Here is a 13,506-nt window from a genome sequence, read left to right on the forward strand (position 1 = left end):
ATATGATGCCAGTATCTTCACTTCTAGCTTCAAAACCTACTGCAACCGTTGCGTTAATGCGTTTTTAGTGCGAAATTAGTGGTATTAAAATGAATTTGCGGTATTATCACGTTGACTTCGACAGCCCTAACTAATATACATCTTTTTTTTTAATCTTTTTGTAAATCCAATCTTAAACATTCTCCTACTGGTGCAGCCCCAATGAATGACACATTTATCAATGTAATGTTCTTCTGAAGCCTGCTAAATAGCATGGTTATTCATTCATAAGCCACACTTACTGCTTGGTAGGGAGCCATTCATTAAAAATCTTTCAGTATTAATGTGTTCTCACTGTGTTTGAATGCGGATGTGTGTTTTTTGAAGGTTAGATGTTGTATTGTGTTGTTTTTTTACTTTTGTTCTCATCTCTCTTTTGACTTTCTAACTCCTTTTCTGAGATGTCACCTTCTTCCCAAAGGGCTTTCCTGGATGTTCAAAAAAGTTGTAGACTTGGACAACTCTCGGGAGGCTTGGAGAAACTGACCCCGTGAGGCAAAAGGCTACGGTCGGATTAACCTCTCTCTCCATCGTTCAGTGATTCAGCAGACGTTGGTCGAGAAGTCGCCAGACAGAAGAGATTGAATGCAGCAGCTTTGAGCGGCTTAAGTGACAGGCGGGAGCAAAGGGCAGCCATTGTGGACTTGCAGACGTATCCCTCTACATTACAGAATGATGGACATTACATTACAGACTTGCTCATCATCACTCATCATTCATTATGGACTGACTGACTTGTCACCATTCATTATGGCTGTATTCCCAGAGAGGCAAAGTTAGTGCCTAGTTACTGCAAAACAAAGTGCTGGAACTACAGTATTTCTCTTTTGGAAGTAAATTAGCATGTTATCTATTAAATATGAATGTCTAATCTGGGGGGTGAAGGGAGATTTTTTTATTACACATTACATCACAGCAAAACTGAAAGACCTACATGGATGTGAATACCTGAAAAGAGCACAGCAGGGCTGCTGTAAGCAAAATCTATGGAAAAACATGATGCCTTATCGAACTATAAAAAAAGCATTTTGCTAGCATTTAAAATGGAATTTTGTGGTTTTATTGCACCAAAGATAACTGTGAAGGTTTATATGGGCTAAAGTTTTAATTAAAAATGTCTAAATATCTTAACAAAATCTGGCATGAGAGGAAATTTGACAGCTTTAAAGGGATAGTTCGGGTGTTTTGAAGTGGGGTTGTATGAGGTACTTATCCATAGTCAGTGTATTACCTACAGTAGATGACGGTCAGCTCGCCCCCAGTTTGGAGAAGCAGACAGGAGCAAAGCAATGTACTGCTGTGAACGGGGCCGACAGAAAAACATATTTTAGCACCTAAAATAAAGGTCCACCTAAAAAAAATCAATAGTAAAGTATGAAATGAATGTTATATTTAGAATATTTTCACTGCTTTACCTTGCCGTGAGACAGCTATAGAGTCTGTATGTTTCCAACAGGGAACTGAAGTCATTATCTATGCTCTCGCTAAAGCAACCACACTCCATTGAACCTCCTTGCAGAACACGGGGATTACTGGTCTATGGTAAATGGACTTGCATTTATATAGCGCCTTTCTAGTCTTCCGACCACTCAAAGCGCTTTACGCTACATGTCAGCATTCACCCATTCACACACACACACACACACACTGATGGCAGAGGCTGCCATGCAAGGTGCCAACCTGCCCATCAGGATCCAATCTAAACACACCAATGGCACAGCCTTCGGGAGCAATTTGGGGTTCAGTATCTTGCTCAAGGACACTTCAACATGTGACTGGAGGAGCCAGGAGACAACCCGCTCTACCTCTGAGCCATCGACGGCCCCGGTCTACCATTGCCTCGATCGTTTAGTTGGTTTGTTGTTTGTCTGAACTAACCAAAGTCAGCAGTACACCAGCAACCCCCATGTTCTGCAAGGTAAAATTGCAGTTTTTTTCAAAAGGAGTCTGGCGGCTTTGGCGAGAGCATAGATGGATACAACGGCTTCAGTTCCCCGTCGCAAAGGGCTGTCTGACAGCAAGGTAATGCAGTTAAAATATTCTAAATATAGCGTATTTTTAGGTGAGCCTTTCTTTTAGGTGTCTAAAATACGTTTTGCTGTTGCCCCCGTCCACAGCAGTACATTGCTTTGCTTCTGTGCGGTAACTCTTGACTGTTTCTCCACGCAGGGGGCGTGTCGACCATCGTCTACTGTAGGTAATACATTAACTATGGATAAGTACCTCATACAACCCCACTTCAAAACACCTGAACTATCCCTTTAATGCCAACGGGGGCAGAAGTGCTGCACAGTGTGAACTCTTGGCAAATCTAAATTTAGAGGCGAGGTCATTAATTAGTCTCAGTGGAAGGTGGCAGGTGACACGGGTACTTGCTCGACAGTACTGGAGTGTAGGAATGTATAACGTTGCACTTTTCTTCAGTCAGAAACAGAGGAGGCAGGGCTCAGCTGTCTTGGTCCAACATCTACAAACAGACTTGTCGCAACTCAGATACCCCCAAACCCCTCCGACTCCTTCTTGGGTGGAAGTACAGAGAGAACAGGCATGAGAGGAAAAAGGGGTGATAGAGAGGGAAAGAGAACGATACAAAGAAATACCAAACAAGACTGAAGACAGAGCGAAAAGATGGGAAGAGATGGACGGGCGTAGGAAGGGGGTGGCTTGAGAGAAAGAAACAGTGAGTGGGAGAGACAGAGACAAAGAGACTGTGGGGATGAGAGAGATGCTGGATTTGTGATGGCAGGGAATCTGAGAGCTTTTTTTGTATCACACGTCCACCCACGTTAACACTTGTGCTGTGAGTGAATGATATGAGATTTGATGGGCATTTATTTCAAAGTCTAGAGTATAGTGGCAGGTTTTTTTTTTTTATTTACTTTAGCATTCCGATTTGTACTTTCATCCTGGTTATGTAATTTAAACATCAGCTCACGAGCAATTTAACGGGATTCTTGTTAAAGCGTAAAGGATGCTGCACTTCCTAGAGCTCCTACTTTAACAGCAAAGCAAAGCAAATTACATTCCCTTTTCTGAATTTAGGATGCTAATTGCGGCGCTGTGATACAAAGCAAGAACTCAAATTAAGTTTCCGAGGTATGAACACAGTGTTGCAGTGGAAGTCAAAATTTCAAAATCCATCTGGGGAAATAAAGGCGCATTAGACACCGTCTCCTTGCACAGTCGGAGTGTGATTTAGAAATGTAGGATAGGAGAAGACAGGAGATTAAGCACACACTTCAAAAGTAATTTCAGATGTAGCTACTCAGGGTGGTGGTGGAGTTGACCGTGGATTTGCGGCATTAAGATTGCTGCTTCAAACCCAACCCCCCAAGATTGTCTGGGAAATACTTGGATGCTAAACATTTTCCCCTCTTCAAACACCTGCTTTCTGCCCTTGAGACACTTACCCCCTACATTCTCTGCTGGAGCCTCTCCGTAATCAACAGTAGAGAGTTGTAATTTGACTTTGCCCAGAAAAGCTCTTTCTGTCTCCTCTGCATGCACCATATCGACTTCATCCTCTCCGTTTCTATCTATAGAAAAAGCCTCAGAATTCAATGGTGCGTCAGTGGGAAGAATCCATAGTAGCCAGCAGCAGCAGCACCACCATGCCTGACAGCTCACATCCGCTGCACCTCCACACTTATGTAACATAATGGTTGCTCACACATGCATACACACATGCACGCACATGTATACAAACACCTGTATGCGTGCAGTCACACTTGAATACACCGTTGACTTTTTTTTTTTAAAACATTAACTTCCTCTATATGTAACGTTGTTTGTTACATTCACATGAAATATATCTAATGAGTAAATTGTGTGTGTGATGTATACAATGAAGAGTGATACGAAACACAGCATGTAAACACATTTCGTTGCACAAAGAGGAACGCACAGGGACGTGACAATGTGTGTTCACAGCCAACGGAGACGACAGAAGCGTAGTGTGCCGTGCCCTCATGTGGCCTGGCATACCTGTGCACAGACAGAGACGCACACATAGACACATACACACCTGGCCTCTGCCACAGTGCAGCAGTAGCTGCCGCTGCGCTGCGAGCTCCTGCCCACCCGCAGCTCCTCTTGAGACTTACGGCGGTTAAAGTAGTCTGTGAGTTTCCCAAAACTCGCCATCTTTCCTCTCTCCGCCTCCCTCTCCCCTCCTTTTTTTGCCTTCTTTTCCTTTTGATCCGTATAGAAAAAAATGTTTCTGGTTCTGTTCTGCAAAAGCTCCTCGTCCACACGACCTCCTGACTTGGCTTCTACCTGGATTCGGTGGTGGGGCGGCGCGGCTTCAGCTGCAGGTCCGAGTCTCCCCGCGCTCCCTCATCCCTCTTGTGCACGGCGCTTAATGTGCAAGAAGAACGAGCCAAACCCCGCTCTGCCTTTCTCTGCCTCGCTCCTCTTTTGATCGTTTGCTACGGCGCGCAGAGCGCATCCACTGACTCTCTCGGAATAGTAACGTTTGTAACTGCCTACCAATCGACACAGTGGGAGCAGTGCCCCCTCACTGGAGAGCAAACAAGAAGGAGGAGAGAGACAGAAAGAGAGAGTGAGAGAGAGGAAGAGAGGAAATAAAAGAGAGAGAGGGAGAAGGAGAGAGAGAGAGAGAAAGAGAGAGAAAGAGGGAGTGAGGTGGTGGCTCGGCGTCTGTGGTCTTCTTGTGTGCTGGAGAAAGCAGAGCTGGTGGGAGAATATGAGCTGCTATGATGCTTGTATCTAAGCCCACCCCCCTCTTTCTCTCTCGTTTTTATAGCGCGTATTGTGTCGCTCTCTCTCTCTCTCTCTCTCTCTCTCTCTCATGCATGAATTCTTTCACACGACCATTCGACTCTTGGTGAGGACACACACAAACCTTCGATCAAAGCTGTTGAGCAGGTGGTAATTGTTGGGCTTTGAGTGTTTGTCACTCTGTCTCGCTCTCCATCTCTCTCTTCTGTTCCTCTCTCTCTCTCTCTCTGTCACACACACATTCAACCTGAGGTGCACCTGCTCCGTGATCATAACTTCCCCCCCTCTTGTTCGTCTGTGTGTTTACTAGGTCTGCGTGTATCATGTACAAGGATAGCTCTCTTTGACTTCATCAATAATGAAAAACAAGCAGAGAGCTTTTTGAAGAGAATGACTGGCCGGTGGCCCCCGTGAATTTATCTGAGATACACTCAGAATATAAAAAAGGATGATGGGAGGCAGCAAAGGGAACGAGGGGGAAGTGCAGAAGGGAAGTATGCAAGGAAGGAGGGAAAAGGAGGTGTTGAGGGAGGGCTCTTTGTGAAGAGCTCGTTAGTGAGGGAGTGTGCATCCAGACACCATACAGGCATTCCTCTGTCTATTCGCCGTCTCCTTCTCACTGTGTGTTTTTTTAGAATAGGTATCTTCTTCTTTTTCTCTCTCTTTCTGCTTTCACTGACAAAATCTCTCTCTCTTTACCTCCTCCTTCCTTTCATCCGTCTCCCTCCACATGCCTCCCTCTTCTATACATCTCACTCTCCCGCTCTCACTCGCCTTCCCTCCTTTTTTCCTCCATTCAAACAGCCAGAGGGTAAAAAATCTGACATGTACATCATGCTGACTTGAGAAGGTACACATGAAAGCCCAAATGTGAAGTGTACTATATTATATATATATATATGCACTCATACTTTCATACAGGCTCTCTAAAGCAGCTTTTTACCATTCTTTTATTCATTCATTGACAATAAAATACAGCTTTGATGAAAGTCTGCAGGTTCGCTGGCACCATGTGGGGTATTCATTTGAGGACTAACTGCTGGAATGATCATGTCCAATTACTGGTCAGCTCACATCCACTTTATCAACCTATTTACTCAGATCAGCAGCAATCACACTGAATATATGAGTGGAATGGAAAAAATAAGTCTGTGATCACACAGGATGAGGTTTTACCTGCTCAAATATGATTAAAAAAAGGTATTTTTATAAAACGGTCACTACTATATCCTGACAGTAGTGCGTGAGACAGGTAATCTGAAAAAAAAACAATGCGCCTCTGTGTCCTCCGTTGCTCCCAATGGCATCGGCAAGATTTCACAGACCGGTGGAAAACAACCCATCAGAGCAGAGCTGGAGTCTGCCGTCCGGCTGCCGCCTGTGAGCCGGCTGATGACGGCAGATTCCAGATCAGCTCTGATTGATTGTTTTTCCCAACTACTAATCGAGATGTAATAATACTGCCAAGACAAAACATGTTGCACCAAAATCAGAATAACTGCACAATGGAATTTGAAGCAATGCTTGTAAAGGAATTTGTCGGCGATTTTGACAATTTACAGACTGACACGTGTGTATCTGTGTGTGTGTGTGTGTGTGTGTGTGTTGTGCGTCTGCTGTGATCCCACGCTGCAGTTAACGTTGTGTGAAAGGTGTGGGCTGTGTGAGCTTTGCAGGTTCCTGTGCTAAAGAGTTCAGCTTATTGATCCGCCTCTCCCATCTCGATCAAAATTCTCTTCATTCCCTCTCCGTCATGATTTTTGCTACCCCTCCCCCCCGACTGCCCATTGATCTGAGAAGCAGGATGCTCTGACTATATTGCCCAGGAGGCAGAGAGAGAGAGAGAGAACACCAAAGAAACAGACGAATTAGGTGGACATAGTGTAATATTTATGACTCTTCTGCATTCCTCCATCCTCGCTGGCGCTTCAATATTATTCTTCAATGAATCTGCAGCGTTTTACTGCAGGTGCACACACATTTGCAAAACAGATTAATCAGTATTATGTATTCACGTCCTGTGCCGCTGCACTTGAACACGCTAGTCTGTACCAAAACGAATTCATGCACATTTATTTTAGATTAATTCGAGAGCAATTCTGAAACGGCGTCAACAGCACCACATTTCAGCCCTTTTCCAACCATATGGCGAACATAATCGGAAGGCTTGAAATAGCTGTTTTGTCTGCAACACTGCTGTTACCCATAACTGCAATAGAGGCAGTAACATGCAGATAGAAAACATATTACACAATCAGCCTATGTTTAGGAGTCAAAATAGTCCTATAAATCTTATTTTGAGTTGATTTTATCACTGCTGCAATCCTTGCATAAAAAGACACCTTTTTGGGGGGGGAAATAAAACTTTGGCTGATAAATGAGGTTGCCTGTTTTAAATAGCTGGAGACACAGAGGTTGGGAGACAGAGAGAGTTCAGAGGATTGAGGGAGACACAGTGAAAGAAAGTGAATCTTGACAAAAAATACGGCAGCAAAGCCTCTGAGGGGAATTTACCAGCACAGCGAGGAAGAGCTGAGCTCAAACTATTGACAGCTCGGGCTTCTTTTTTTGCCTTTAGTCCGCATGTGGCTCTAAAATGGTTTTGACTGATGAATAAATCATGCACTGCTATTTTTCTCGGGCTATATTCATTCACAAAAAAAAACATCCTCGCTTTGGCAAAATCCACTTGGGAGCACAATACTTGAGAGGCTCGAGAGAAAAGTTGTTTCCACTGAGCTAAAAATGGAGACGGGGTCATCTGTAGACAGTCAGCTTTTAATGTAAATGCTGAATAATTCAATCATGATTGAGACTTTAATAAATAATTAATCATGACTTATTTTATTAAATCAGTTGAGGGAGCTCATTTCATTCACGTTTTAGGCCACCTGAGTGCTTGATTTTCATTGATAAACAGTAAGCTATCACAACACAGAGGTGATAAAGGACCATAGACTGTAAGAAGTGGACGTAGTCACCTTGACGTCACCCATTGGTTTATGGACTGTCGTTTTGAAGCCTCGAGTTCGGCATTTTGGCCATCGCTATCCTGTTTTTTTTGCCATCGCCATCTTGTTTTTTTTTAAACCAGAAGTGACACGAGAGGTTGGAGCAGGCTAAGCACAACCGAACCAGTTGTTTCAGGTGACCAAAAAGGTTATAATTAACTTTAAAGAACTGAAAACACACTGTTGAAGGGAACGAAAACGAAAAACGCGGACAACTCCCAGACTGGAAAATGCTGTGGTAGCAACCTGTCAATCACAAGGTAGCCACGCCCTAAATCATACCCTGCTTTATCGTCTATTTGCCTCTAAATGGGACCATAATTTACTAAATGAACATCATGCTGTATTGAAGAAGACTTGAAACTAGCGATTGAGACCATAAACTCATGTTTACGAATGTTTACTGAGGTAATTAATCGAGTGAGAAGATAGGGTAATTTTCTCTTAGACTTCTTTATGCAACCAGAGGAGTCGCCCCCTGCTGGCTATTAGAAAGAATGCAAGTTTAAGTCACTTCTGCATTGACTTCACTTCTCAGACCCGGAGAACAACATCCAACTGATGCATTAAGTTACTTTTGAACTTTTTCTCCACAATTTAGTCATTGTGTTTTTCCCCATGTGTGCAACGATCCCTGTCTTTTCCTGGCACCTCTGTTGCCTCCTCCTTTACACACGTCACCAGCTGTTTTTTTATTTTCCTCCTACAGAACTGGAGCTGCTGGTGCAGTCACCAGAACGTGATGCCTTACCAGCATTCAACACACAGACGCTGCCGGGGCACAGATGTCAGGAACTGAACCGGGTCCCCTCGGTGGTGGGCGAGTGTTTTACGTTCGCACAACACGGACATTATCTGGGGATACACCAGAAGACATTTTGACATGTCATAGTAGGTAAAGCACAGGTGTATTTAATAACATTAATGATGGCTGCAGTCCACTTAGGGGAGGTCCTGGTATTGTGCATTCTGGCTCACCGGAATAGTTTACTAGAACACTTAACCATCGTTAATGTTATCGATTTCACCTGTCGACATGTCAAAATGTCTGCAGAAAGCCAAAGAAACAGTGTCACCATTAAAACACTTACAAGTTTATTTTTATATGGTAAAATATTCACTACACACTCTAATTTAGTGAAATTTTTTTAATAATTCAAATTTATGGTATCTTTATGAAAAATGTTTGTTTATGTTATGCGTTTATGATTAGGGCTGTAACTAACGATTATTTCCATTGTCGGTTATTTTCTTGATTAATCGATAAGTTGGTTGGTCAAAAAAATGTCGATCAGTGTTTCCCAAAGCCCAAGATGACATCCTCAAATGTCTTGTTTTGTCCCAAACTTAAAGATACTCAGTTTACTGTCATAGAGGAGTAAAGAAACCAGAAAATATTCACATTTAAGAAGCTGGAATCAGAAAAATTTTGACTTTTTTTTTTTCTTAGAAAATTACTCAAACCAATTAATTGATTATCAAAATAGTTGGTGATTAATTTAATAGTAGGGCTAACCTGATGTCTTCGAAGCTTCGACTGTTGCCATCGTAATCGACCTCCAAAGCAGTATTTGATTGCTTATACATTTTCTATACATATTTATTTCACGGCTGTGTTGAATACTCGATTCTGATTGGTCAATCACGGCGTTCTGCGGTCTGTCATTTCTTTATAGCAGACCGTTGCTATGTATAACAGACCGTTGCTATGGGCACAGTTCTGATGTCGGACTCTGGCAGACCGTTTTTTGTGTCAAATTATTGATTTCTTAAGTAAGTAGCCGTCTAATAAGCAGGATAATGTACAGCTAGCGGGGTCGCCCTGTTGGGGATTCTTTCACAACAATGACCCGCTCGCTGTACATTATCCCTTACACATATATATATATATATATATACTCTATATAATATGTATAAATCCCAAAAAGGGCAAATGAAATAAGGAATTATTATTAGTTATTCTGAGACAGATAAAGCCCAAAAGCCCCAAATAATTGTATTCAGGACAGCCCTATCTAATAGTTGTCAACCAATCGATTAATTGATTAATTGTTACAGCTCTATTTATGTTAAAAAAACAATATATACATTGTGTATATCGATATACATAAATATTAATATCGGTATTATCCTCAAAATTCCTGTATCTGTCGGGCTATAACAGGCACACGGATCATGTGTGTAATCATGATTGTGAAATCAATTTCCACTTCCGACACACTGAAGAGCGACAATACCTATTCACCGCGGACCCCTTGATACATCGTCCCACCTCTACTACAGCTCTTTGACGAGAGACAGAAACAGACAGCAGCCGCGGAGAAAAGTGAGAGACAGTTTAAGAAAGCTTCGTCCTGTAATTACTGTGGCGGGCAGCACTCAGCAGCAGCCTTCCCAATCCCTACTGGGATTAGTCAGACACGACCATTCACAAGATGACACACACAGAATAAGTTATCCACAGTAAAATGAACACCATCTTTTCGGAGCACACTGGAAGAATCTTAAATATCCTGAAGGAATGATAATCACCCTCTAGAGAAGCAGACACACACACTCACACTCACACACACTGCCTGCTGAGGATGAGCACTGCCACCGTCTTTATGAGTCATCAGTAAAGGGCCCTGCAAAGCAGCCCCAGGATTATCTCCCTCTCCCTCTGTGCAGTGTGTCGTGGCCTTGACGTCTCTGCCTCTACTTCAGCCTGTGACCAAGTCATCACCTCTTTTAACTTCCCTCTCTTTTATTCCTCATCTTTAGTCATTTGTTCCATTAGCTCTAAGCTCCCTTTTCGCTGCTGTCTATCTACCTCTTTGATCATAAAAATATGGTACTACTACTCCTTTTGGAGTTGCATAATAGTGCGTACAATATGTAAAGTAATTCAGAAAGGTTGGTACCACGCAGCAGCTTGCTTCAACAACAGCTAATGACAGCTACCTGTGCCTGCTATGGGAGTAAAACTACCTGCTACACCGGTCAGGTTGAAAAACCTTTTCTGTCATGTCCCGTTTTGGAAAAAAACTCACAGCTACAAAATAGTAGTATACAAACTAGGGCTGCCAAAGTTAACGCGATAACTTTGTTTTAACGCCACTAATTTCTTTAACGCATTAACGCAACTTGTGATTTTTTTTGGGCTCATTTTTAAAGCTAGAACGGCATCATATGAAACTAGAAAACCTAAGGAATCCATTGGTACCATGTCATACTAGCTTGTTGCGAAGGAGGGTAAATAACGCTACAAACTTATGCTACATTTTGGCGAGGAAAAACTTGCATGGCCATTTTCAAAAGGGGTCCCTTGACCTCTGACCTCAAGATATGTGAATGAAAATGGGTTCTATGGGTACCCACGAGTCTCCCCTTGCTCACATGCAGTTTTGGGCAAGTCATAGTCAAGTCAGCACACTGACACACTGACAGCTGTTGTTGCCTGTTGGGCTTGAGTTTGCCCTGATATGATTTGAGCATAATTTTATGCTAAATGCAGTACCTGTGAGGGTTTCTGGACAATATTTGTCATCATTTTGTGTTGTTAATTGATTTCCAATAATAAATATATACATACATTTGCATAAAGTAAGCATTATTGCCCACTCCCATGTTGATAAGAGTATTAAATCCTTGACAAATCTCCCTTTAAGGTACATTTTGAAGAAATAAAAAAAATGTGTGATTAATTTGCAATTAATCGTGATTAATCATGGACAATCATGCCATTAATCACAATTAAATATTATAATTAGTTGACAGCCTTCATACAAACATAATTATGTACCTTCAAACAGAAATGTAAACCATAGAGTTTGTGGATAAACACTAGTATCTTTCTGTGAATTACAATTTCCTGTAAACTAATCCAGCTTTTTGCCGATAGATCACCCATTAGCTTGGCATTTCAGCATCTTTCAACTCAAGTTCACAGAGAATTTTTAAGAATTATTGACATGCATCCATTCATGTGTGTGTGTGTGTGTGTGTGTGTGTGTGTGTGTAGTATGTGTGTGTAGTATGTTCTGTCTCCAGCTCAAGGGGTGATCGGGGAGGAAGAAACAACAGCAGGGTTCCACATGATTTACTGTATATCTGCCCCTACTGATATCTTTTGTATTAGCAAAGAGGAAATGTCAGGGATATAAAATCTCTGTCTGTATCAGTCATGCAGATTCACATATATATATACTGTACATACACACGAGAGAGGAATCACTAAAAGAGCATTAGCGTTAGAGTTTCATTCCCTGCAGATGGCGGCTGCTTACGAGCTGCAATCATATCGGGCAATTTGGCGCCGTCAATTTACGTCCACTAAAAGTGCTTGTTTTTGCCACTGACAGGCTCTGATTGTTATCATAAGTGGCTTCTCAAGGACAAGGCTTGCTCTGAAATCAGGTGAGGTGACGTGAGGTGACGTGTGGAACGGTGAAAAACGTTTTATTTCTCTGTAGGGTCATTTCCATAATGTTGTCAGACACTTATAATAATAATCTGAGCCTGTCAGTAGCAAAAACAAGCACTTTTAGTGGACGTAACGTTACATTGACGCTGCTCACTTGCCCTTGAAGCTCGTTTCGCGGCTGCTGGTTGCAGCGTTGTCACTCAATACTGAACCCCCATTAGTCACTTCGACACAAAAAACATAGGGAAATATGATCTAGGTTGAAAAACACCGAAGTTAAGTGACATTTATTTTCAGATGTGAATGTGTTGTATTTTGGAAAACAATAATCAGCTTCAGAATAAGCCTTTTACAGAAGCCTTGAAATGACTTAACAATCCATGGCATTGTGGGCAACTTCATAGAGCACACACACATCATTAATATTATTAGTTACACCTGCACTTCTGAACTGTGAACTGTGTATTTCAGTGTTATTATATTCTAATGCATTCTACGTGACACCATATTTCAGAAGTGGCAGATAATAATGAGCCAAAACGTCCTCTATAAAAAAAAAAAGGCCAAAAGTCAAACTCTGAAAATGTAGTGGATAAAGTATTAAATCCACTTTGAATTCTTGAAAATCACAAGAAGAACTTTATGTAATTCCTCATGCGATATGTCTACTTTTCAGCTTTTAGTGGAATACATCAAATACACATTGCTGTAAATATGACACCATACTCAGAGCTCTTAATGCAGGTTTTAGGATGAAAAATGGCTTGTACTAACACTACTCCGTGATCAAAGAAATCATACCACTTTGCAAGGGGTTGCTACCTTTTCTCCTCGGAAACCCTTTTGAAATCTGAAATGTAATTTCAATGTTTGACATTGATTTGGGTATTTACAGAACACAATGTCAGCTCTAGTTTGTAGTGAAACATGATGGTCAAATTATCCGTTAAATAATTTTGCTTTAAACTGACAAACATTTGAAGCAGTGGTAGGAGATGATGGAGAGGGAACAAGAGGATGGAGGAGTGTAGTTTCACAACCAAGCAGTGTATACCCAGCTTTACACCTTTGCATTACTTTCGCTTTTTTGACGCTCTTTTTCTTCACACGTTAAAAGGTGTTTAATTCCAACTTCTAGGAGCACATAAATGCACCATTCAGTAGATTTAAAACAATCAATGTGTTTTCACCTACATTGCTGCGAACAACAGTAATGCATCTTAGTGCAAAAACACTGAATACATGCTCACAGTATCTCATGAATTTATTACCCTCATGCTGTGACCAAAGGCTGCCTGGAAGATGGGAAAA

General features: G+C 41.8%; 1 protein-coding gene across 2 annotated transcripts in view; it reads right to left on the minus strand.

Moving 5' to 3' along the window:
- The window catches only part of ankfn1b (ankyrin repeat and fibronectin type III domain containing 1b), a 145,554-nt gene that overhangs the window by 115,695 nt on the left and 16,353 nt on the right, over positions 1-13,506 (minus strand). Inside the window, exon 1 of one of the 2 annotated variants that reach the window (XM_074619718.1) lies at positions 4,064-4,745. The exons of the other annotated variant lie outside the window; for it this stretch is intronic. Within the exon in view, the coding sequence (XP_074475819.1) occupies positions 4,064-4,182 (119 nt within the window). The 5' untranslated portion in view covers positions 4,183-4,745. Of the gene's footprint in view, positions 1-4,063; positions 4,746-13,506 lie in introns of those variants that run through there. 2 annotated transcript variants of the gene reach the window in all.

The sequence above is a fragment of the Sebastes fasciatus genome, chromosome 20 (assembly GCF_043250625.1).
Source record: "Sebastes fasciatus isolate fSebFas1 chromosome 20, fSebFas1.pri, whole genome shotgun sequence".
Taxonomy (NCBI): Eukaryota; Metazoa; Chordata; class Actinopteri; order Perciformes; family Sebastidae; genus Sebastes; species Sebastes fasciatus.